The sequence below is a fragment of the Littorina saxatilis genome, linkage group LG2 (genome assembly GCF_037325665.1).
Source record: "Littorina saxatilis isolate snail1 linkage group LG2, US_GU_Lsax_2.0, whole genome shotgun sequence".
NCBI classification, from domain to species: domain Eukaryota; kingdom Metazoa; phylum Mollusca; class Gastropoda; order Littorinimorpha; family Littorinidae; genus Littorina; species Littorina saxatilis.
Window position 1 is genome coordinate 50,876,848 of NC_090246.1, and position 22,625 is coordinate 50,899,472.

The 22,625-nt window shown below is 41.0% G+C and overlaps 1 protein-coding gene across 2 annotated transcripts; it reads right to left on the reverse strand.

Moving 5' to 3' along the window:
* Positions 1 to 9,130: 9,130 nt before the first annotated feature.
* Positions 9,131 to 22,261, reverse strand: LOC138959159 (uncharacterized). Of its 2 annotated transcripts, XM_070330534.1 has the most exons (11): positions 21,521 to 22,261; positions 19,604 to 19,770; positions 18,746 to 18,787; positions 16,275 to 16,434; positions 14,726 to 14,786; positions 14,259 to 14,394; positions 13,504 to 13,700; positions 13,140 to 13,318; positions 12,453 to 12,652; positions 11,926 to 12,013; positions 9,131 to 11,114 (listed from the first exon to the last, which is right to left on the reverse strand). In XM_070330534.1, the coding sequence occupies exons 1-11, from the start codon at positions 21,810 to 21,812 to the stop codon at positions 10,882 to 10,884; spliced, it is 1,755 nt and encodes a 584-aa protein (XP_070186635.1). In that variant the 5' UTR covers positions 21,813 to 22,261; the 3' UTR covers positions 9,131 to 10,881. The 2 variants fall into 2 exon arrangements, with proteins under 2 accessions (XP_070186635.1, XP_070186636.1); XM_070330535.1 differs by lacking the exon at positions 18,746 to 18,787.
* Positions 22,262 to 22,625: the final 364 nt, after the last annotated feature.

Genomic DNA, 22,625 nt, shown 5'->3' on the forward strand with positions numbered 1-22,625 from the left:
TAGTTTTAATTAACTTAGGTATTTAAAAAGCCAATTGACTTTGGAATAAAACTGTTCTTAGTTCTGAGCGTGCGGAATCTGGGAGTGCGGAGGCGACGTCCTGAGGGCAGGACCTCAAAGTGGTGAGCGAGCACATGACTACTATCCTGGATGATGCAGCGGGCCTTTCGCACCACACGTCGTTCATACAGCACAGTCAGTCCTTCCTGTCTCACCCCCACAATCTTACCACATGTGTTCACCACCCGCCCAAGCACATTCTTACTCTTCACACACAGACCTCCATACCAGCAGATGAAAGAGAAAGTGAGAATGTGGCAGTACATTAATCTGCTGACCATAAACAAGGAATGCGTCCAGCTGTCTCTCTAGCTTTCCAGTAGGTTTCTCAGCGGGTTACCTGCTTGACGACGTGCTAATTGATGGCACGCGAACCGTGTAATGTATAGCCACTGCGCGAGTCGAACCGCTCTACGACTAGCTGCTCCTCTCCACGCCCCCCCCCCCCCCCCCAACCCCCACCGCCAGCCCCACGCATCCCTCTCTCTCGCCCTGCCTCTCTTCCCCCGTTCCTCTCTCCCCCCTCCCTCTCTCTCCCCCTCCTTCTTTCTCCCCTCCCTCTCTCTTTACCCTTAATTGTCAATCCGTTTTTCATTGCTAAATTCATACGAATAAATAAAAGCTTGATGTTTAGCAAGAATCACCTCTGATTTGTTATTTGCATTGTCACTGAAGACTAGACCGTCAGTGAAACTTAACAGTTCGCCACCTGTTTACCTCTTTTTATATTTTAATCCAGACAGCATTATCCACCACCACCCATTATATAAACATTCTATGTTGTGTAGTCCCGATATCAATGTTGCACACCTTTTGATGCAGCTTTTAATAATATAAGAGATTTGATTTATACGTATTCCCTGTTTCACTCAATGAATATATATATATTCCCTAAAATATCCAGGTAATATACATATTTCCTGGAATTTGGAGGCCATTTTTAGACGTATTCCCTGACTTATATTTAGCATTCAAAATGAGATACTTTGATGGAGTGAAAAATCTCTCTCTCTCTCTCTCTCTCTCTCTCTCTCTCTCTCTCTCTCTCTCTCTCTCTCTCTCTCTCTCTCTCTCTCTCTCTCTTATGCTTACAAATATAACAACAATCGCATAACAATAGAATTTACAACACAATATTACACTGTTTGCACCAATGAAGTGAGAAAAAAATGACTTTTGTATTGGCAAAATCAACAAGCCGTAATAACTCTAGTTGGCGAGATATATTTTGTTTGTTTGTTTGTTTGTTTGCTTAACGCCCAACCGACCACGAAGGGCCATATCATGGCGGTGCTGCTTTGACATTTAACGTGCGCCACACACAAGACAGAAGTCGCAGCACAGGCTTCATGTCTCACCCAGTCACATTATTCTGACACCGGACCAACCAGTCCTAGCACTAACCCCATAATGCCAGACGCCAGGCGGAGCAGCCACTAGATTGCCAATTTTAAAGTCTTAGGTATGACCCGGCCGGGGTTCGAACCCACGACCTCCCGCTCACTGGGCGGACGCCTTACCACTAGGCCACCGTGTTGCGGTTTGGCGGGATATAGTGATCCTTACATTCGTTCGAAAAAAAGACCAATAAAGCTACCCTTTCAAACCATGTTCTGAGTTTTTTTGCTTATTTGCTATTGTGTTTGGTTGTAATATGTTATATAGAATTGTGCATGTGAAGTGATATTATATTTTTTAAATATGGAAAAAGTGAAAGCTGATTGAAAATTTATGGACAGATTAATAGATGAAAATGGCTCTCAATAACGACGCAAAAAGGAATTTTACAGGAGCAAGTGAGATTTTACAATAACGTGTTTGATAAAAATGGGAATTTTGTTGAGGAGGATGCTGAAAGTAAAGTTCTTAATTTAAATATTCCTCAGTTAAATGACGAACGAAAATATGGTTTGGAAACTGATTTTACCGTGTTAGAAATCGGCAGGGCGCTGTCTTTATTAAAAAATGGTTCGTCACCAGGTTTAGACGGATTGACTACAAGTTTCATGAAAAAATGTTGGCCTAAAGTAAAAATGATGGTGGTTAATTCCCTTCAAAGTGCATTTAGAGTCGGTGAATTGTCAGATACTCAGAAAAGAGCAGTTATCACGTTGATCCATAAGGATAAAGATTTGCCGAGAGATAGCCTTAAGAATTGGAAACCCTATATCTGTAACCAATACAGATTATAACATGCTGGCAACATGTTTATCGCAGCGCGTATCTGGTGTTATTTCTGACCTCGTGTCAGAAGATCAGACAGGATGTATTAAGGGAAGAAAGGCAAGTAACTTGATTAGATTAATTGATGATGTCATTAACTTACGCTAATGAAAGAAATCAAGCAGGTATATTACTTGCCCTTGACTACGCCCGAGCCTACGATTCCATCTCAAAAGACTATGTGGTCTGGTCCTTTAAAAAATTTGGTTTTGGCGAAAAAAAATTTAAATGGATTAAAGTTTTAAGAGAAGTTAAAAGGGCAATAACCAACCTGGCTCTTCCACGGTCTCAAATAGCATTACATATTGGTTTAATGACAAACACCACGAGCTGCATAAATTATATGGGTTGGATTTCGGAAGAAATAAGTGTAGAATTATTAGCAATACAAATCCGAAGTCACCCCAATATTAAAGGATTTGCCTTACCAGATGTAGGTTTTGCAGAACAAACATCGCGTATCTTGAAACTGGCTATGTACGCCGATGACATAACTGTTTTACTTCAAGATAAAAACGACATGGAAACGGTTTTGAAAATTACTGATGATTTTTCCAATATATCTCGCTTAAAATTAAATAAAAGTGAAACGGAAGCAATGTGGTAGGGATCGCGTAAAAACTGTCAAGAGAAATATTGCGATATTAAATGGAATACCCAGGTTAAAATCATGGGAATTAGTCAGTTTTAAAAATGACATCCCGGCCTCTGAAATTATGGAAAATTGGTCCAAAAAGACTTGAAAAAGTTGAACAAATCATTTGCAGATGGTCAAGAAGAAATTTAAGTATAAGCGGCAAATTATGTATTATTAAGTCCTTCTTAGTTTCACAATTTGTTTACGTTATGCAGGCGCTTCTTGCCCCTGTTAAAGTTCTCGATAAGTTGAATACTATTTTGTTCAGGTTTCTCTGGAAAAGGAAGTATTCAAATACAAAAGCCTTTGAAAAAGTTAAACGAAATGTATTGTGTAATGTGGTGGAAGAAGGTGGTATTAATATGATAAACGTCCACGATATGCAGACTTCTTTTTTACTGACATGGGCAGCAAAACTTCAACAACAAAAACATGAACCGTGGACAACGATTCCGTTAAGTCTTTATCAGGTATTGGGAAGAAATTTACTTTGTTTTAAAGCCACAACACTACTAAAACCAAGGTATTGAATGCATTCGATCAAACTTTTAGACAGAAGTTCTCTTAAAATGAATCCATAATAAAGCATTGATTTATGAGAGAGAAGATCGCTTTGGCGATCAATGTTTGTGGAACAATATAAAAGTGGTTTATAAAAATAAAAGCTTATATTTAAAAAAAATGGATAGAAGCGCATTTAGATATGGTGAAAGATATTTGGGTTAACGGAGATATGATTCCTTTTAACCAGCTGTGCACAAAGAAAGGATACAGTCCCTCTAGATTTTTTGAGTACCGCGCAGTGAAGACTGCTGTGCGAGCGCTTGCACTTCGCAAAAACACAGCCAGCCCGCGAGCAGGCGAACACAATAATGACCTTGACACACTTAACCCTGTGATCATTAACCCCTCCGCGAGAAAGATTCGCATGCTGATAGTCCAGTCTAAAGCGAGCGAGCCTTGCGCTGCTACATTTTGGTTACATAAATATCAGGTTAAACTAGATCACAGTCATTGGCTGTTAGCAAGCAAATGTACAAAAGAAGAAAGATTGCGATTGTTACAATGAAAAATATTACATAATATTTATCCCACGAATATATTATTAAATAAAATGAAAATTAGAGAAACAAAATTATGTACATTTTGTAAACACATTGATTATGTTGAACACTTTTTTTGTCAATGTGAGAAGTTGACGAGCTTTTGGGAAAATGTTGTCCATTATATTTTTAGAAATACAGGATCAAATGTGCACCTCTCAGAACACGATGTCTTGTTTGGTTATCAACCTAGTAATATATGCCAAAATAATAAGGTACTTAATCACATTATTTTGATTGCAAAAATGTGTATTAGTAAATATTAGTATGGTGATAGATACGATTTGAATAGTATCATTATTGGAAAATAAAATGTACATTAGAAGATTGTGAGTAATGTATAAGTCGAGATGAGGTGAAGTGATATATGACGTTTGTGAATATTATGAGGGGGGTGGGAGGGAGCGGATGGACGAGAATAAGAAAAACAAAAAAAGAAAAAAAAGGAGAAAAAAAAGTAACCATCTATGGCTCCTCAATTGCTTTTTGTATAAACAACCATGCAAACCACAAAAAAAAAAAACAAAAAAGAAACCGGTTTTCTCCAATTTAAAAAAAAAAACAAAAAAACAAGTCGCGTAAGGCGAAATTACTACATTTTAGTCAAGCTGTGGAACTCACAGAATGAAACTGAACGCACTGCATTTTTTCACAGTGACCGTAGTCCGCCGCTCGCGCAAAACCCAATGAAACTGACGAGACTGTTTAGCGCGGTGATGGTTTCGCTGTGCTGCATAGCACGCTTTTCTGTACCTCTCTTCGTTTTAACTTTCTGAGCGTGTTTTTAATCCAAACATATCATATCTATATGTTTTTGGAATCAGGAACCGACAAGGAATAAGATGAAATTGTTTTTTAATCGATTTCGGAAATTTGATTTTGATCAGAATTTTTTATATTTTTAATTTTGAGAGCTTGTTTTTAATCCGAATATAACATATTTATATGTTTTTGGAATCAGAAAATAATGAAGAATAAGATGAACGTAAATTTGGATCGTTTTATAAAAAAACAATTATTTACAATTTTCAGATTTGTAATGACCAAAGTCATTAATACATTTTTAAGCCACCAAGCTTAAATACAAAACCGAAGTCCGACCTTTGTCGAAGATTGCTTGGCCAAAATTTCAATCAATTTGATTCAAAAATGAGGGTGTGACAGTGCCGCTTCAACTTTTACAAAAATCCGGATATGACGTCATCAAAGACATTTATCGAAAAAAAAAATCTCCGGGGATATCATACCCAGGAACTCTCATGTCAAATTTCATAAAGATCGGTCCAGTAGTTTACTCTGAATCGCTCTACACACGCGCACGCACACCGGCACAGACAAAACTTGACTAAATGTAAAGAGAGAGAGAGAGAGAGAGAGAGAGAGAGAGAGAGAGAGAGAGAGAGAGAGAGAGAGAGAGAGAGAGAGATGATAATGATGATGATGGAACTTTATTTTTCAAGGATAGAGGTTTAAGGTGACGCCTTTTCTTACAACCGGTCCTTACTTCTAATACAGATGTCTAATAAATGATAAACAAGTAAAGCAACATGACAAATAAACAAAGTAAACGAACGAACCAGCAAACAATCGACAAGTAAGCAAACAAGCAAATAAACATAAACAACAAAATGACAAAGTAAGGAACATACAAATCAAAAGCAAAACATGCAACATATTAATTGAGGTTATACATGTAAAGTGATCGACGGTTAAAGTTCCATCCTCACCTATTCACACTTTACTGACACTATACACAACCGTCAGTGTGTATAGGAAACAGGTACTTAACGCCTTCGTCCGTACGGGTTACACACTGTGTATAGCCAAACGGTACCTAATGTGGATTTCGTACGTACAGAAGTCACACAGATCCGTCTGCGTATGACCGGTACCTAAGGTGCTCCTCGTCCGTATGTGTGTGTGTGTGTGTGTGTATGTGTGTGTATGTGTTTGTGTGTGTGTGTGTGTGTGTGTGTGTGTGTGTGTGTGTGTGTGTGTGTGTGCAATTGCAATGGATTCGTGTACAATCGAACAACAACAACGAAGACGACATCAACAACAACGACAACAACAACAACGACAACAACAACAACGACAACAACAACAATTAATCAAACAAGAAAAAAACAAGCAATCAAAACGACCATTATAATTGATATTACTCGCAAATCTTCAAATAACAGAACAATGTTCATTATCAATAGAGTTTAGTTTAAATTGTTCGTTGAGTACTCTTGCTATTCCTTTTCCTTTTGTTACCTTTCTGCTGTTGTTGTTGTTGTTGTTGTTGTTGTTGTTGTTGTTGTTGTTGTTGTTGTTGTTTCTAATTGTGGCTTTTTATGCAACACTGTCTGGAGAGGCAACAGTGTCTATTCTCTCTTGTTGTTAGTCATCAGTTCATCGTCAGGAGTTCTTATTTATGAGTGTTACTCTGTTTAATGTCAAAGGAGACTGATGGCTACTGCGAGTCTTTTGCAACGATGCAAGGGACACAATCCCGGATGTTTAAAGATGGCGTTTATCGGTGGCGTTTATTGAAGTTTATCTCCCTTATTTCCATGCTGATGGAGGGGGAAAGCGGAGAATGCCAAAAGCGACATGTTATGAAGCTACGAATAAAATGTCTCTTAGAATGCTTGGTTCAAATTCAATGTTTGTGAAAATACTCTCAGAGAATCGATCTACTAGCGCGTGTGTGTGTGGGCTCTCTCCGGCTCTCTCTTCCCCCCTCCCAGTCTCTCTTGTACCGGATTGTCAAACAAAAGTTGAATTAACCAAACACAAGAAGAAGACAGATGAGACAAACACGCACACGCACACACACACACACACGTACAGTGACTTAGAAAATAGCAACACAAAAAAACACGCGCGAGAAAAAATACATTGCATATTATCATACCTTTTAAAGGTGGTCGTCTACATTTTTGCTCTTTTTCAATAATCTTATGGATAGATTTCGCTAAAAAGTTATGTCAGATGATGAATGAACCATGGGGAAAAAAGTTATAGAAAAAAAAATATGTAAAAAAAAGATTTTATTTTTGGGTAGCGTGACTCACGCTTCCAATATTTTGTTTTCTGTTTGCTGAGAACATGTGCTTTGCCTAACTGACCAATCAAATTCATGTCACTATGCTTAGTAGCCACGCCCAAACATGTGCAGCAACAGTTTGACACTACTGGAGCGCTGTCCACGCTTTTTTTTTTAACGCACAAAATGCACGGGATATGAGAGGAGTTTTGCGCTTGGCATTTTCCAAATAAGGATATCCTACTATGAGTACTACCCTGGAATACTACAATGAATTATCAAACGGCTACACTGGCTTCGTCTTTCCTGATCGAAAGGGGGTGTATTGTTGATATTTGTAGATAATAGACTCTGTATTTTAATGGTCAAATGGCGATTTCGGTATAAAAATGTAGACAAGGACCTTTAAAACCTGAACGAACAAATTAACCACACATTTCCCTTTTTTCAAAAAGGAAATGACCTAACTTTAACAATTTCTGTCTACTCTTCATCAAAATTGGTGACATTTTAAAACATTTGGTTTTCTGAAAGAATATCCGAAACACACCTATCTCTATTTTCTCAAAGATGCAAGCAACATAACAACACCTGAAACATTGAGAACTCGGTGTCACACCGCTTGCTTAGCTGTCAGAATGGTAAAACCACCTTGGACAAAATATGTCCTTCATTGAAAGTGATGGCTCTCAGCACGGTCAGATATCAATTCTGCAGCAGACTGCAGTTTTCGGAAAAGTTTTCGAGGGTCAAGCGATGCTGCATGCATGCTGGTAATATTGGATTAAACAAAATGTTATTCAAAATACATGATATATATAGGTTACACACTCCGAGTTCTGAATATCGTGCATATTTTCCCTCGGGTAGATTTTCAGGTATTGCATATTTTCCCTAGGGTCGATTTTCAGGTATTACCGAGCCTCTGGCGAGGTAATACCTGAAAATCTACCCGAGGGAAAATATGCACGATATTCAGGACGAGGTGTGTAAGCTTTTTATCCCTTTGCTCCGACGTTTTCATTAAAAAAACACACCACTTTTTGACACAAACTCTGCGAGTGCCTGTTTTCTGCTTACCAAAACCTTCCGCGACCGCAAATCGTGTCATCAAATTCATGTGCAAAACGAGTCCCCTTTTGTCTTTTTGGTAAACGCGCCATAAAACGTCTGCTTTTGTATTCAGTCATCTATACTGCAAAACGAATAGGCTAACAGTTATTTTTAGAGTGTCGAAATGAAATTGGAAATATTATTTTGCATTGTTGGCTTCTGGCTTTCGTCCTACCTGACCGGTATACCCCATCATGTTTCCGAGATTGCGCTGTTCAATGCATTTGATACTGTGCAGTTACCGGCCGGTTTCAGTCGGTGACCCAAGTCGGTTGTCAGAGGCATTCGCCAAAAAGGCTGCGTGTGTGATTTTACAAGCAATGAGGATGATTGCTGAATTTGTGCTTATTCGAGCTGTTGTGCTTCAGTGTTCAAATTTGTACTTACTTCTTCAATCGTCATTTAGGTGAGCCTTACTTTGATGTCTGTCGTTCAGCCAGTGAGTTATCTGTACTGTACTGCAGTAGATTTGTTCTGCTGGTCTATTCAATGTATGTCAAAACCTGTAAATCTATCTGTTGCATGACCTGAACTTAGACACCGTTGTTTACTTTAGAATTGAAAAATAACACACGCAATGTCCATGTTGTTGGTCAACTTGATCAGTAGCCGATGATTCTATAGCAAACGACAGATCTGCAGCAGACGACAGATCTGCAGCAGACTACAGATGGGACAGCCTTGTTCTGTTGAACCAGATTTAGCAATCAATGCTCTAAAAGCGATAGCAAATGAACAAAACTGTAAGCATACTGTTTTAGTTTAATTCTTATTTCGTCGCTCAAGATTTTGAATCAGGATTTTGTTGTCGGGATTGATCTAAGCGGTTGCCTTTGAAGCGTACTAGAGTTGTGCGCCTTGAATCACTCGTCTCTCTCTATCGCTCTCTCTCTCTCTCTCTCACCGCTTCGGCCAACTCATAATCTTCACTCAGCTCTTTTCACCCCAGCAGATTATGTGTATTCTTTGTTGTTTTCTTTATTTCTTCAATGTTCAAATGTTTGTAGATCGTTAGCCAAACGTGAGTTCGACTTTTATACCACAGAATATCTCAATCGTTTTTGCTGAAGAAAGTAGTCCCGGAGTCAACGAAAAATATGCAGATGACCTCTATAAATTATTCAATTGTACTCTGAGATCAAAGACAATGACCAATGACAGGTGAGATTGAGACTCGGTGATGATGGATTATCCATCTGGTAACCATAGATTATCCAGAATAATCACCTCCTCAGCTAACAGAGACAAAGAGGCAGGTCAGTCATGGGATAAGAAACAATGAACAATATGCAGCGAGCACACGAACTCAAGCAAAAAAGCTGATAATACGTGACCAAAGCAATACAATAGACCCTATCGGTATTCCAAGCTCTCGTAAGCTCTCGCAAACTTCAGAGCATAGCAAAGCATGAGGTACAGCGATCTCGCGCGAGCTGCAAAAGCCGAGGTTCGAAGTTCTCGCGACGTTCAACGCATAACAAAGAACGTGTCTCGCGAGAGCTGCTCAGATACCGAAAAGGTCTATTTTAGCGTGATGGTGGACCTAACAAAAATAAACCAGAAGAACAAATTCTGGGGGTGGGGTGTGGAACTAAAGCAAAACAGAGTCCATCTACCGGGGCAGGGGGGGGGGGGGGGGGGGGGTGAAATGGTGGGGAAGCATACAGGCAACTTAAAGGAAAGGCTGATTAAATTATCTGAAAAGGCGACCCATGGCTGTCAGAATGAAAATAGGGGAAGGGCTCCTAATATGGACCACTTTTTGTTTCATGCTAATAACTAGCTTGGTTTTTTTTTGCGAAGAAGTTTCATTTTGTGTTTGGTAGTCCTTCTCTCTCCGTTAGGCCTAATTAGAGTGAAATAGCTTTGATAGACATTCACCAAAAATTAAATACAGAAAAAATCACAAATGGTCCATATTAGGCGCCCAGGCTCCTAATATGGACCAGCGAAGCGGCCTTCACGAATCACTGTCAAAAGCCCCCTATACTTCAAAATAACATGATACAACTTGGTGTGCATGTCAGACTAATTCAAATATGCTTTAGATTTATCTGTTTCGGGTTGATGAGAGCATTATTTGAAGCACACCAGGAAACTAAAGAAGCATATCAAAAACAGAGTGAAAATAAGTGAAATTATCAACTTCCACAAAAAGAAGACAATTTGATATATTTTTTTGAAAGCTTGAGGGCTAGTTATAAGTTATTTTCAGCAAGCTTCTCAATCAATTAATGAAAATAGTCTTTAGCTTTATTTTCTTCGATTTGCTGAAGGTGGTCCATTTTAGGGGACTCACACATACTTTGAGATTTTGCTATTATTTTTTGTTTGCAGTAGAAACTCGGGGTCAAAACTTCTAAAATGTAACAAATACGGTCTTAGCTGTCATACATAGCAATTGTTGTGTGATAAAAGCTTTGGCTGTGGACAGAAACGAGTCCGTTTTAGGCGTCAAATTTAGAGTGAACGCTGCCAAAAGTGAAAAAAAGATAAAAAGCCTAACGGTTTTGAGGTTTGTGTTTCAGCAACAGTTGTGACATGTGCAAGTTATCCAGAGAGGGCGAATACAGCGAAGGAAATTGTTTTTAGCGCTCTAGCGCCGTTAGTTTGTCAGATCAAGAGGTGGTCCATATATTAGGAGCCGGTCCATATTAGGAGCCCTTCCCCTACTACAGCGAGACAATATTCATTCCTTCGCGAGTGATGGCTTACACCACAGTCAGATGGTCATAATGCTGGAAGCTGAAGTTGTCACTAAAGTCTTTGAGGGCCAGTGTGTTCATGAGAGCCAGGCGACGCGGCTCTTCGGTGAGATTGAGGGTTTTGAAGAGGCGGCCCATTGCCTGTGAGTAGGCTTGCTGTCCGATCTTCTCGGCCTCTGCTTCGGCCTCCAATCTCACTTGTCTGGCCTCTGCCTTGGCCGCTCCCAGCACCTCTCGGCCTGTTTATCAACCAAGTTAATTTTATACGATACCGATACATGCAGAGCCTGGCTGTGACCTAACGATTAACGTTCTACTGCTGATAACATTGTGTGAAAGTCACCGAGACAACCTTCTTTCTCGAAATTCTGATCACTTCCTCGGGAGACATGCAGAAGACGTGACAGAATCTTAACGTGACGCCATTATTCACGTTATGACGTCTGTGTGCATTGTTTGTGTTGTTGTGGCTTTTGACGTCAGAGATTTCACTTCGCAAGAGAGGGTCAAAAAGACGATACCATAATTATCACGCATATGTCTCAAAAGACATCATCCTTCTTGTATGAGCAAGCGTGTTCTCTACCTGCCAAGAGCATCGTACAACTTGAACATGCACATACGACAAAAATCAACAGCCTTGCTGCTTGCTGCTTGCTGAGCGTACTTTTTGTATGTGTATGTCTACCTGTCAACGAAATAATGTGCAGTTTATCTGTCTTAATTTTTTTCCGACCTCCTTTTGTTGTTAATTTTTTTTTTAAACTTTTTATCATTGTGTCACTGTGTCTGTGCGTCCCAAGGACAGATTGTAAAAAAAGGCGTAGCCTTAAATCTTAATCCTTGTTAAATAAAGTTCAATTCAATTCAATTCCTTTAATAATTTCCCTTGCTTTGAACTCCACCGCTCCTGAAGCTAACCTCGTGATGACGGATTAACAAGCCTATCAGTAAAGCATCCTGTTCAACAAAATTCGGCCAAAAAAACAATTACACTGTTAGTAATGTATTCCCCTACACATAAAAAATAACAAAAAAACAATGCCTTGCCTGTGTTTTCAATGTCCTTCACCAGTTTTTCCGTCATCTTGCTTTCCACCTTGGACTGTTGAAGAAAGTGCTCCATTTCCAACTCCACCTGTTGCAATGAAAGTTGAAAGTTACACTCACTTGGAGAAAAAGGTACGTGTGTTTTTAGAGAGTATGCAGGCTGATTAATAACTTGAAGAAGGGAATAGTACTGCAGCGTTGTGGTCAACCGCGTGCCATGCAAATCACAGAATGAAGTATTTATTTAGATAACATAGTGACCAGTCCATGAATTTCTGTGCATGTTTTTTCCTTTTATGATGCAATTTTACAGAATTTTTGTTTCGTGATGTTTTGTCTGCCCCTATTTTTGAAGGGGGTAGGGGTTTGGGGCGGGGGTGATGTTTGCTTCTGGGTTTGCTTGTTTCATTTGTTGTTGTTGTTGTTGTTGTTGTTGTTGTTGTTGTTTTTGTTTTTGTCGGCAGTCTGGGAGACGGAGACAAAGAGAGACAGAGAGACACAAAGAGAAAGAGGCAGCAGTGTGTTACCTGGAGCAACGTGCCACGCAGGTATCGCTCAGTGAGGTCGTCGGGCAGCTGGAGCGTTAACACCTGAAGGTGCTGGGGCAGCAGAGTGACGTGGAAGCCGCTGTCACAGTCAGGCGACTGACTGCACGTGCTACAGTTGTGACCTGAATACTGCCGGCTGACAGCACAGTGCCGCGGGCAGCACGGAGGACAGCAGTTCCCTGGAGACATAGGATTTTATTTCTTTCTCAAATATTTTGAAGCTCGGCTGGCTGGCTGGTTGGTTGGTTGGTTTGGTTGCTTTCTTTTATTTGCAATCGTTACCAGAGCACAATTTCTCCAAACTGTTGCTCCGGTTACTCCTCTGTGTGTGTGTGTGTGTGTGTGTGTGTGTGTGTGTGTGTGTGTATGTGCGTGTGTATGTGCGTGTGTGTGTCTGTCTGTCTGTCTGTCTGTGCGTGTCTGTCTGTCTGTCTGTCTGTGCGTGTCTGTCTGTCTGTCTGTCTGTCTGTCTGTCTGTGATTTTGTATGTGCCAGGCTGTATATATACATGTGTCCATGTGCACACAAACCAATGCCCACAAAAAACCCGGTTATTATTTTTTTAAAAATTATTAAAAAACCAGCATGCACTTAGAGTTCAAATTCTAGATCGACAAAATCCTAGAGAGGAGGAAAGGGGCGGGGGGAGTCGAGTGGGTCATTTACCTTGCAGTCTTTCAGCCAGGTGACGATGCAGGTACTGTTGGACATAGGCTCTGTCCCGTCTGTACTGGATCAGTGGCAGGTGCACCGCCTGGTTCCTCACTTCGCTGTCTATCACATGTCGCACCACTCCCGCGTACTTCTCTGCGTACTTTCGGTACAGCTCGCCTAGCTCTTCTGGTCTGTTGTACACAGACACAGGTACATACCCACAGATTACCAAGCAAAAATAACAACTAATTTTCATAAGGCAATGTCTCTTTAAATTTTGAGCACGTCTCAATTCCTGGTCTATCTAAAAACATTTAGTCAAATTTGATTTAATGTAGACAAAACAAATGCAACGAAGGCCTTTAAGAAAGCTTACTTGATGAAATACTGCAGTGCCAACTGGAGGCGAACAGCCAGGCCTTCAGAGGAGCTGATGTGTGCATCCACCCGCAGCTGGTGCCCCGTGGCCTGGAAGCGGATGAGCTCCGTGTCAGGGAACATCAGGTAACACCCCGGGTAGATGGTCTGACTGCGATCCACCCTGCCAGTCAGCTTGCTACGAGCTAAAGCGATCTGCAACAGTTTAAAGCAAAACCGTAAATGATCATTCTCGAGCAGGGACAGTCTTTTCAAAGTTGTCGTTTTGCTACAACAAATGAGGTCAGAATTCTTTTGTTCCCAGAAAACCCACACACAGATGGTAGTAGGTCATCAAGCCATACTATTACACAGCCATGTAAACGTGTATATCCAAGTCCCCTGTGAAATGTAGCACATTAAAAACAAAAATGATAACAGTTCTGGTTCGAGGTGTGTGTGTGTGTGTGTATGTGTGTGTGTGTGTGTGTGTGTGTGTGTGTGTGTTACAGTTAAATCTCAATACCAGGACATTTACAAAATCCCTGAAACGTCAGTGTAAATTTCCTGTTTTACTCCTTACAAATTTCCTGAACACTATTTAGGGATTTTGTAAAATAATTTTATGTATTTTGCAGGCCGTCTTTTGAGAAATTTACTAAACAGACAAAACGATTTTAAGTAAATTTGTCAATAGCCCCAGATTCATAAGAAATAAGAACATTTCCTGAATTTTGCATGATAGTGAACTAAACGAGGACATGTTGCACTGACCTCATGGTACTCGACAAAGACCAGGCTGACAGGCACAAGGACGGCTGTGAGAATGGCGGCCATCACCCCCACCACACACACACAGCACAACAACTTGCCTCGCGCAGAACACTGTGACCGTCGCCTCCACTTCTCTCTGCATGAGGGTAAAGGTTTAGTGTTAAAAGCTGCATGAGATGTGTCATTTATCAGTAATAATTGCTGCCTCATCCTCACAAAACACACAGCACAACTTGCCTCGTGCAGAACACTGCAACGTGTCTCTGCATGATGGTAAAGGTTTAGTGTTAAAGCTGAGATGTATCATGTATCAGTAAGAATTGCTGCATCATCCCCACAAAACACACACACACACACACACACACACACACACACAGTTTTCTTGCGTTGTTCCAGAAGACAACTTTTTAGTGTGTTAATGTTTTCTAATGTTGTTCTATTATACAGGAGATCAAAAAGGTCCTTACTTTACTGTATCGAAGTCGTCATCAGTGAAAATCTCCATTATTTGAAAACCTTGCGTAGTGCCTGCCAAGAAAAAAGTATCACGCAAACATATTAATTTACTCATATTGCAATAAACTTAAACAGATTCACACACACACATACACACACACACACACACACACACACACACACTATGCTCTGGTAGGTTGTTGTTGATGTTGTTGTAATTGTTATAGTTGTCGTCGTCGTCGTTGTCGTCGGTGGTAGAGTTTGTTTGTTCGTTCATGGGCTGAAACTCCCACGGCTTTTACGTGTATGACCGTTTTTACCCCGCCATTTAGGCAGCCATACGCCGCTTTCGGAGGAAGCATGCTGGGTATTTTCGTGTTTCTATAACCCACCGAACTCGGACATGGATTACAGGATCTTTTTCGTGCGCACTTGGTCTTGTGCTTGCGTGTACACACGGGGGTGTTCGGACACCGAGGAGAGTCTGCACACAAAGTTGACTCTGAGAAATAAATCTCTCGCTGAACGTGGGGACGAACTCACGCTGACAGCGGCCAACTGGATACAAATCCAGCGCGCTACCGACTGAGCTACATCCCCGCCCGTTGGTGGTAGAGTATATTAAGGTCTGTCTGATACTTTCTGTCTCGTTATATGGTACTTTTTTCAATCGCTTCAGACGTTACAGTTTTGTGAATATGAACTAGTGTTTATGAGTACTTGTTTATCAAATTTGTTTTTAGCTATTCCTGATGCTAAAAAAAGAGTTAAACAAGAGGCGAAGCCATCAAGGCTCACGTAAGAAATCGACAAACAGTAACACAAACTCAATCACTCCGTCACACATACACACACACACACACACACACACACACACACACACACACACACACACACACACAGAGAAAGAGCATAGGTGAAACTGTGCAAGAAAGCGAGACACTAGATCTAGATCTGTCTGTCTGCATGTTAATGTAGCCTACTTACAGGGACACGACTGCCAACTAGTCTCGGCGCGCTCAAAATAATAATGACCGAGACTTTCAGTACTTCCTTCGCGTGACGTCTAACCCTCTTACGTCATAATGTGACGTCAATGTAATGTGACGTCTTCAAATGTTAGAGTTTCTACCACAGACATACACACGCACGCACGCACATACGCACGCACGCACGCACGCACGCACGCACAGACAGACAAAGTTACGATCGCATCTATAGGCTACACTTACGTGAGCCAAAAAATCATAAAGCATGATAAGTGAGCATTACGGCCATTATACAGGGATGGCCAAATCGTCCGTCCGGTCGCCAGGGGCGATTAAAAAACCCGCCGGGCTAGTAGAAACCGCCTGGCAACTCGCCCGGCTGGCCAATGTACATTCTGGTCAAATGCGACCCTTTTGGTTGTAATATCGAGTTTTAATTTAAAGCCATATAAACATTACAGATCAACTGTAATATGAACCGGGTCAGCGAATTTCTGCCGGGCTAGTGACTTTCTTGAAGTTACTCGCCCGGCGAGTTAAAATTTTGAGATTTGGCCATCCCTGGTTATACCTTGCACTTTATCCATGTGTTTGGCCCAAGCAGACTTTTCGGCGTCCACAGTCGTCTCGTCACTGGAAGCAGCTTCAATGTCGCCGCTGTCTCCATTCCTGTTATCTTCCATTACGCCTCCCCCGCTCGCACCTGCTGGCTCGTCGGCCTGCATGGCCAGCTGAAATGCATTGCAATATTACATAACCACCTTCTCCCATAACGACTCCACGGCATTATGTTGGCTGAAATACATTGCAATATTACATAACCACCATCTCCCATAACGACTCCACGGCATTATGCTAGATGAAATACATTTCAATATTACATAATTATCTTCTCCCATAACGATGTCACCGCCTGATGCTGGCTCGTCACCCTGCATGGCTAGCTGGAATACATTGAAATACTACATAAATACTTTCTCCCTTATAACGACTCCACCGCATGATGCTAGCTGAAATGCACACCAATAAAGGGTGTTTTAAAAACATCAGATAATTACCATCAAAATCATGTCCTGTCTTATCCAACAACTGCCACTGCTGTCTCATCATCCTGCATGGCTAGCCACAGGAGCTTGTATCCAACCACCGGTCGATAATTATTTACTCCTGCATGCTTATTTTTTACTGCTGCATGCGTACCCTTACTACTAGTAGTAGTAAATAGTAGTACTAAGGAGACTGTATGGAATAAGGAGTAAATATATGGAATAAGGAGTAAATAATGATCGACCGGCGATTGGATACAAGCTCCTGTGGGCTACCTATAAAATACATGCAAGTACGACTCTACGGTGTAAAAAGTTCACTCGTAACGAAAGGTGAATAATTGTAGATAAAAAAGACTAGCTATGAAACTCATGCAAGTAAGACTGTATGGTGTAACAAATTTCTCAGGTAACGAAATTACTTCTTCTTTAAAAGCAAACTTTCATTTTAGGTGAACAATAGTAGACAAACAAAACATTCACTTGAACTTCGACCTATCTTTCGATTTTGGAATGTTTGCAGTCAATCCGGTTATGATTTCTGATTGGCTTTCTTGATTGCAAAGGTCGAAGTTCTGTTGAATGTTTTGTTTTGTCCCACAAGTGACAACTAACCTACGTTTTTACATTTAGTCAAGTTTTGACTAAATGTTTTAACATAGAGGGGGAATCGAGACGAGGGTCGTGGTGTATGAGTGTGTGTGTGTGTGTGTGTGTCTGTGCGTGTGTGTGTGTAGAGCGATTCAGACTAAACTACTGGACTGATCTTTATGAAAGTTTACATGAGAGTTCCTGGGTATGAAATCCCCAGATGTTTTTTCATATTTTCGATAAATGTCTTTTATGACGTCATATCCGGCTTTTTGTAAAAGTTGAGGCGGCACTGTCACACCTTCATTTTTCAATCAAATTGATTGAAATTTTGGCCAAGCAATCTTCGACAAAGGCCGGACTTCGGTATTGCATTTCAACATGGAGGCTTAAAAATTAATTGATGACTTCCCGTCATTAAAAATCTGAAAATTGTAATTAAAATTAAGTTTTTATAAAACGATCCAAAATTACTTTTATTTTATTCTTCATCATGTTCTGATTCCAAAAACATATAAATATGTTATATTAGGATTAAAAACAAGCTCTGAAAATTAAAAATATAAAAATTATGATTAAAATTACATTTCCGAAATCGTTTTAAAAACAATTTCATCTTATTCCTTGTCGGTTCCTGATTCCAAAAACATATAGATATGATATGTTGGGATTAAAAACACGCTCAGAAAGTTAAAACAAAGAGAGGTACAGTAAAGCTTGCTATGCAGCACAGCGCAACCGCTACCGCGCTGAACAGGCTCGTCACTTTCGCTGCCTTTTGCACTGGCGGCGGACTACGGTCATTGTGAAAAAATGCAGTGCGTTCAGTTTCATTCTGTGAGTTCCACAGCTTCACTAAATGTAGTAAGTTCGCCTTACGCGACTTGTTTGTTTTGATTTGGTTTTTGGGGTTCTGTTTTTTCTTCAATTCTAAATTTTGGGACGCGCTAGCAATCTTTACATTAGGAATTTATTTTAGATGACCAAGGGAGGCCTTGGACCTGCTGTCATCAGCCGACACAATCCTTCCCGCGAAAACAGACTCGGTGCTGCTCACTACCTCAGATCTGTACAGCCTTGTGCATGGGATACGATCTTTCCAACACTTGGGCATACCAAAAATCCTCCTCCTCCCTGCTGTGCCGAGTTGGAATTTTTGGACGAATTATTTTCTTTGAAAATCCATTCATTTAAACGATCACCGCTCTGTGCAAACAGTTAGGCAGCTGATGTGTGGAATGTGTCCAAGTGACTGTATGGCCATATCCCATGTAAAAGCTTGGTCAGATCCGAGAATATCATGGTGATCACAATCGTATTTTACATGGAAAGGACGGTGACTTTAAGTCGAATATTGTTAGAGGTTAGTTAGAGAGGGGAGGGGGTAGTAACTCCAATCACTTACCATAAATGATTGACGTCTTGTCGAAGAGCGACTAAAAGTGTCCTGGAACAATACAATCATCAATAATGTCATCACCCTCCCCTCTCTCTCACTTTCCCCCTCCCTCTCTCCCTCCCTATCTCTTACTCGCTAACACCATAAATATTATATATGTATTCTAAAATGGATTTTTGTTTTGATGTACAATTTTCATTCAATTTTCATGTTTGCTTGCTTTTCATTTAAACTGTACAACAGCCGCCATTTATATGTAATTTTCTAGAAAACTGTAAACACCACTATAAGCATTATGCTTGTTGTTGTTTACTCAATATGCGTCTTTTTGTAAATAATGCACAAACGTTGAATAAAATAGTTTAAACCAATGTTGAAAGGCCCCTGTCTGCCCGCCATAGTGAGTGCCAGACATCTGTCGGAGTGATTGTCACATTGTATGAGTGAGAACAGACCACAGTACCAAAGTGTGTTGAAAAATGAATGTTGACACTTTTTTTTTAAGTTAGTTGCTCTTCCTGGAGAATTAAATACAAACATACAACAACGGCAATAATCAGTAGATTAGCACACTACCAGGTTTTTTCTTTTTCTTTTTTCTTTTCAAATCAGATTTTACTAGTGATAAGTAAGTACTTATGTGCTCAAACAGTAGAAAAATGCAATTTTACGTGCTCTGTGGTCACTTTCGCCTCAGAAGAAAATGTACAACAACCATTTCATAAATATTTCCTATACAGCGAGATAGCTAGATTTCAAAATAGTACTGGAATCCCTAGTCCTTTGGGTACGACCGCAGGTGTCTCCATTTGTGATTAAGAGGATGGACAAAAATCTAAATGTAAGAAAAAAGACGTGACCAACCATTTCCACGACAATCTCCCGTTTGTGCACGTCTGGTTCAGTGTCCAATGTCGGTTGCTTGAGCTTGTCTGCTGCCTCGCTGTCCAGTAGTTCCTCCTTGGTTAGATCCTGTGCCTCCTGCATCTCCGCCTTCTCTGTGGCGTGGGTATCATCTGTTCGTTGCATATCTGCGAGACAGAGAGTATCATAGAACTGTCATCCGCAGCTTTCCTTGACGCTTAGTTCGTGCAGTATTCCAATCACCGACGATTAGTAATCGGGCCCCAGAATCTGATTTTAAAGCTTCTATTTCCACGTTTCCCTTCAGGTCTGGGGAACACATCCATGTGTCCTATTAGGTCACACACACACACACACACACACACACACACACAGACACACACACACACACATGCGCGCACGCACACATACGCACCGCACGCACACACACACACACACACACAAATACACACACACACATACACACACGCACCGCACACACAAACACACACACACACAGACACACACGCACCGCACGCACGCACACACACACACACACACACACACACACACACACACACACACAGAATATAAAGACAAGTCGCGCAGGGGCGGACGAGGGGGGGGGGGCACAGGGGGCACGTGCCCCCCCCCCCCCCAAAAAAAAAAGAAAAAAAAAAAGGATTTTTCTATGCTGATTCTATGACCATTTCTAAGTTCAAATGGCACCAGATGGCACCATTTTGCTTCTTTGGGCAAAATTTTTCCGGGGGGGCATACCCCCGGACCCCCCTAGCAAATTCGGGCGCTTCGCGCCCATCACATTCACTTTCGATTCAAAGTGCCCCCCCCCCCCCCCTTACAAAGCAACTGATCCGCCCCTGTCGCGTAAGGCGAAATTACTACATTTAGTCAAGCTGTGGAACTCACAGAATGAAACTGAACGTAGTCCGCCGCTAGTGCAAAAGGCAGTGAAAGTGATGAGCCTGTTTGGCGCGGTAGCGATTGCGCTGTGCTTCATAGCACGCTTTACTGTTCCTCTCTTCGTTTTAACTTTCTGAGCGTGTTTTTAATCCAAACATATCATATCTATATGTTTTTGGAATCAGGAACCGACAAGGAATAAGATGAAATAGTTTTTAAAACGATTTCGGAAATTTAATTTTGATCATAATTTTTATATTTTTAATTTTCAGAGCTTGTTTTTAATCCAAATATAACATATGTATATGTTTTTGGAATTAGAAAATGACGAAGAATAAGATGAAATTGTTTTTGGATCGTTTAATAAAAAAATAATTTTAATTACAAGTTTCCGATTTTTAATGACCAAACTCACTCATTAGGTTTTAAGCCACCAAGCTGAAATGCAATACCAAACCCCGGCCTTCGTCGAAGATTGCTTTGCCAAAATTTCAATCAATTTAATGGAAAAATGAGGGTGTGACAGTGCCGCCTCAACTTTTACAAAAAGCCGGATATGACGTCATCAAAGGATTTTATCGAAAAAATGAAAAAAAATGTCCGGGGATATCATACCCAGAAACTCTCATGTCAAATTTCATAAAGATCGGCCAAGTAGTTTAGTCTGAATCGCTCTACACACACACACACAGACAGACAGACACACACACACACACACACACAGACACACACACACACACACACACACATACACCACGACCCTCGTCTCGATTCCCCCCTCTATGTTAAAACATTTAGTCAAAACTTGACTAAATGTAAAAAACTAGAAATAAGGAGAAGAAGGATGAGGTTAAAAATCTAAAAACAGATTGACAGCTGACGTTCCAAAATTTAGAATCAAACACAAAGCATGCTCGATCGAAGTACAGTGACTGTAACGTTTTGTTTTGTCATAGATTAAACGTTCCAATAACCTATCTTTCTTGGTTTTTTGATTCTAAAAGATGAGGTTACCTTGCTCAGCCCTCTGAACTGTGACATCCTGAAGGTCATGGCCGTCTATGTCGTATGTTGTGATGGAGGGCGTGGAGCTGCCTGCGGAGGCACCAGACTCACTCCTGGATTGGTCATCTTCTGGCATTTTGTCTGTGCCCACATGGGTCAAGGCGGCAATGGCTTCAACGCCCCCTGACTGTATCTGAGTCGCTGACCCCTCTTCTTCCCCCTGTGGTCCATTCTCCTCATGCACGGACCCCGTCTCCGAATGGTCACCCGTCACCACTAGTTTTTGTTTGTCTTCGGACATCACGCTTCGTTCGCCTGCCTCCTTTCTTTACTGTGGCACTAACTCAAGTTACAAACACTACTCAGCAATTAAGGTTTATTTGAAACTTGTCTTGTTGTGGGTCGCACTAACACAGAATCTAGTCGTATGCCTCCCTCCTGCACTGTAGCATCAAAAACTGTCGCAGAAGCGGCTCGACAAGGTTTACAGGCTACTTATCCTACTGTTTGTCGCACTGACACGCGAGTAGTGATAGACATCAGTAACCAATGTTCACATGTATGTATGATAGAACTGAGTAGCGTTCAAGGGCACGACGAACAGTTAGTGTTCGGTAAAGTTTTCACAGTTGTCTATATACTCTGAATGATCCTCACGGCAAATTTTATTTTCAAAATCACACATTGTATTGTGCAATGTGCATGTACTTAAAGCTTCGAGGCGGCTGTTGGTGACCGTAAGGCGGAACTCATCCGATCTGCGCAGAATGTATGGCCGATCCGACAACTGCGTTGCCTATTTAAAGGTGCAGTCACGTTCACTCTCGTGAGACTTATCAGTTACGCTGAAGTATTCAGTCTTACTTAAAAGGTACCCTATCTTGAGTAAATCATCATATTAACCAACACAGATCCGTTCAGGCTTTACGTGGTATGAGAAAGATCCTTCCGCTTGATCACATACCAATATTATACAAAAGAGCTTGGCCGTTTGTCGTGCAGAGTGGGAACTCTCTGTGTCTCTCTGTGTCCGAGTCTGTCTCTGTCTGTCTGTCTGTCTGTATGTCCCCCTCTCTCTCTGTCTCTGTCTCTCTCTGTGTCTCTGTGTGTGTGT

Bases quoted from the DNA above. Each gene is read 5' to 3' on its own strand.
- LOC138959159 (XM_070330534.1), bottom strand. From the start codon at position 21,812: ATGTCCGAAGACAAACAAAAACTAGTGGTGACGGGTGACCATTCGGAG. The intron at 19,771-21,520 runs GTAACCTCATCT...TCTGTCTCGCAG, and splicing joins AGTTCAGAGGGCTGAGCAAG to ATATGCAACGAACAGATGAT. The intron at 12,653-13,139 runs GTAAATGACCCA...CTATGTCTCCAG, and splicing joins CCTGGCTGAAAGACTGCAAG to GGAACTGCTGTCCTCCGTGC.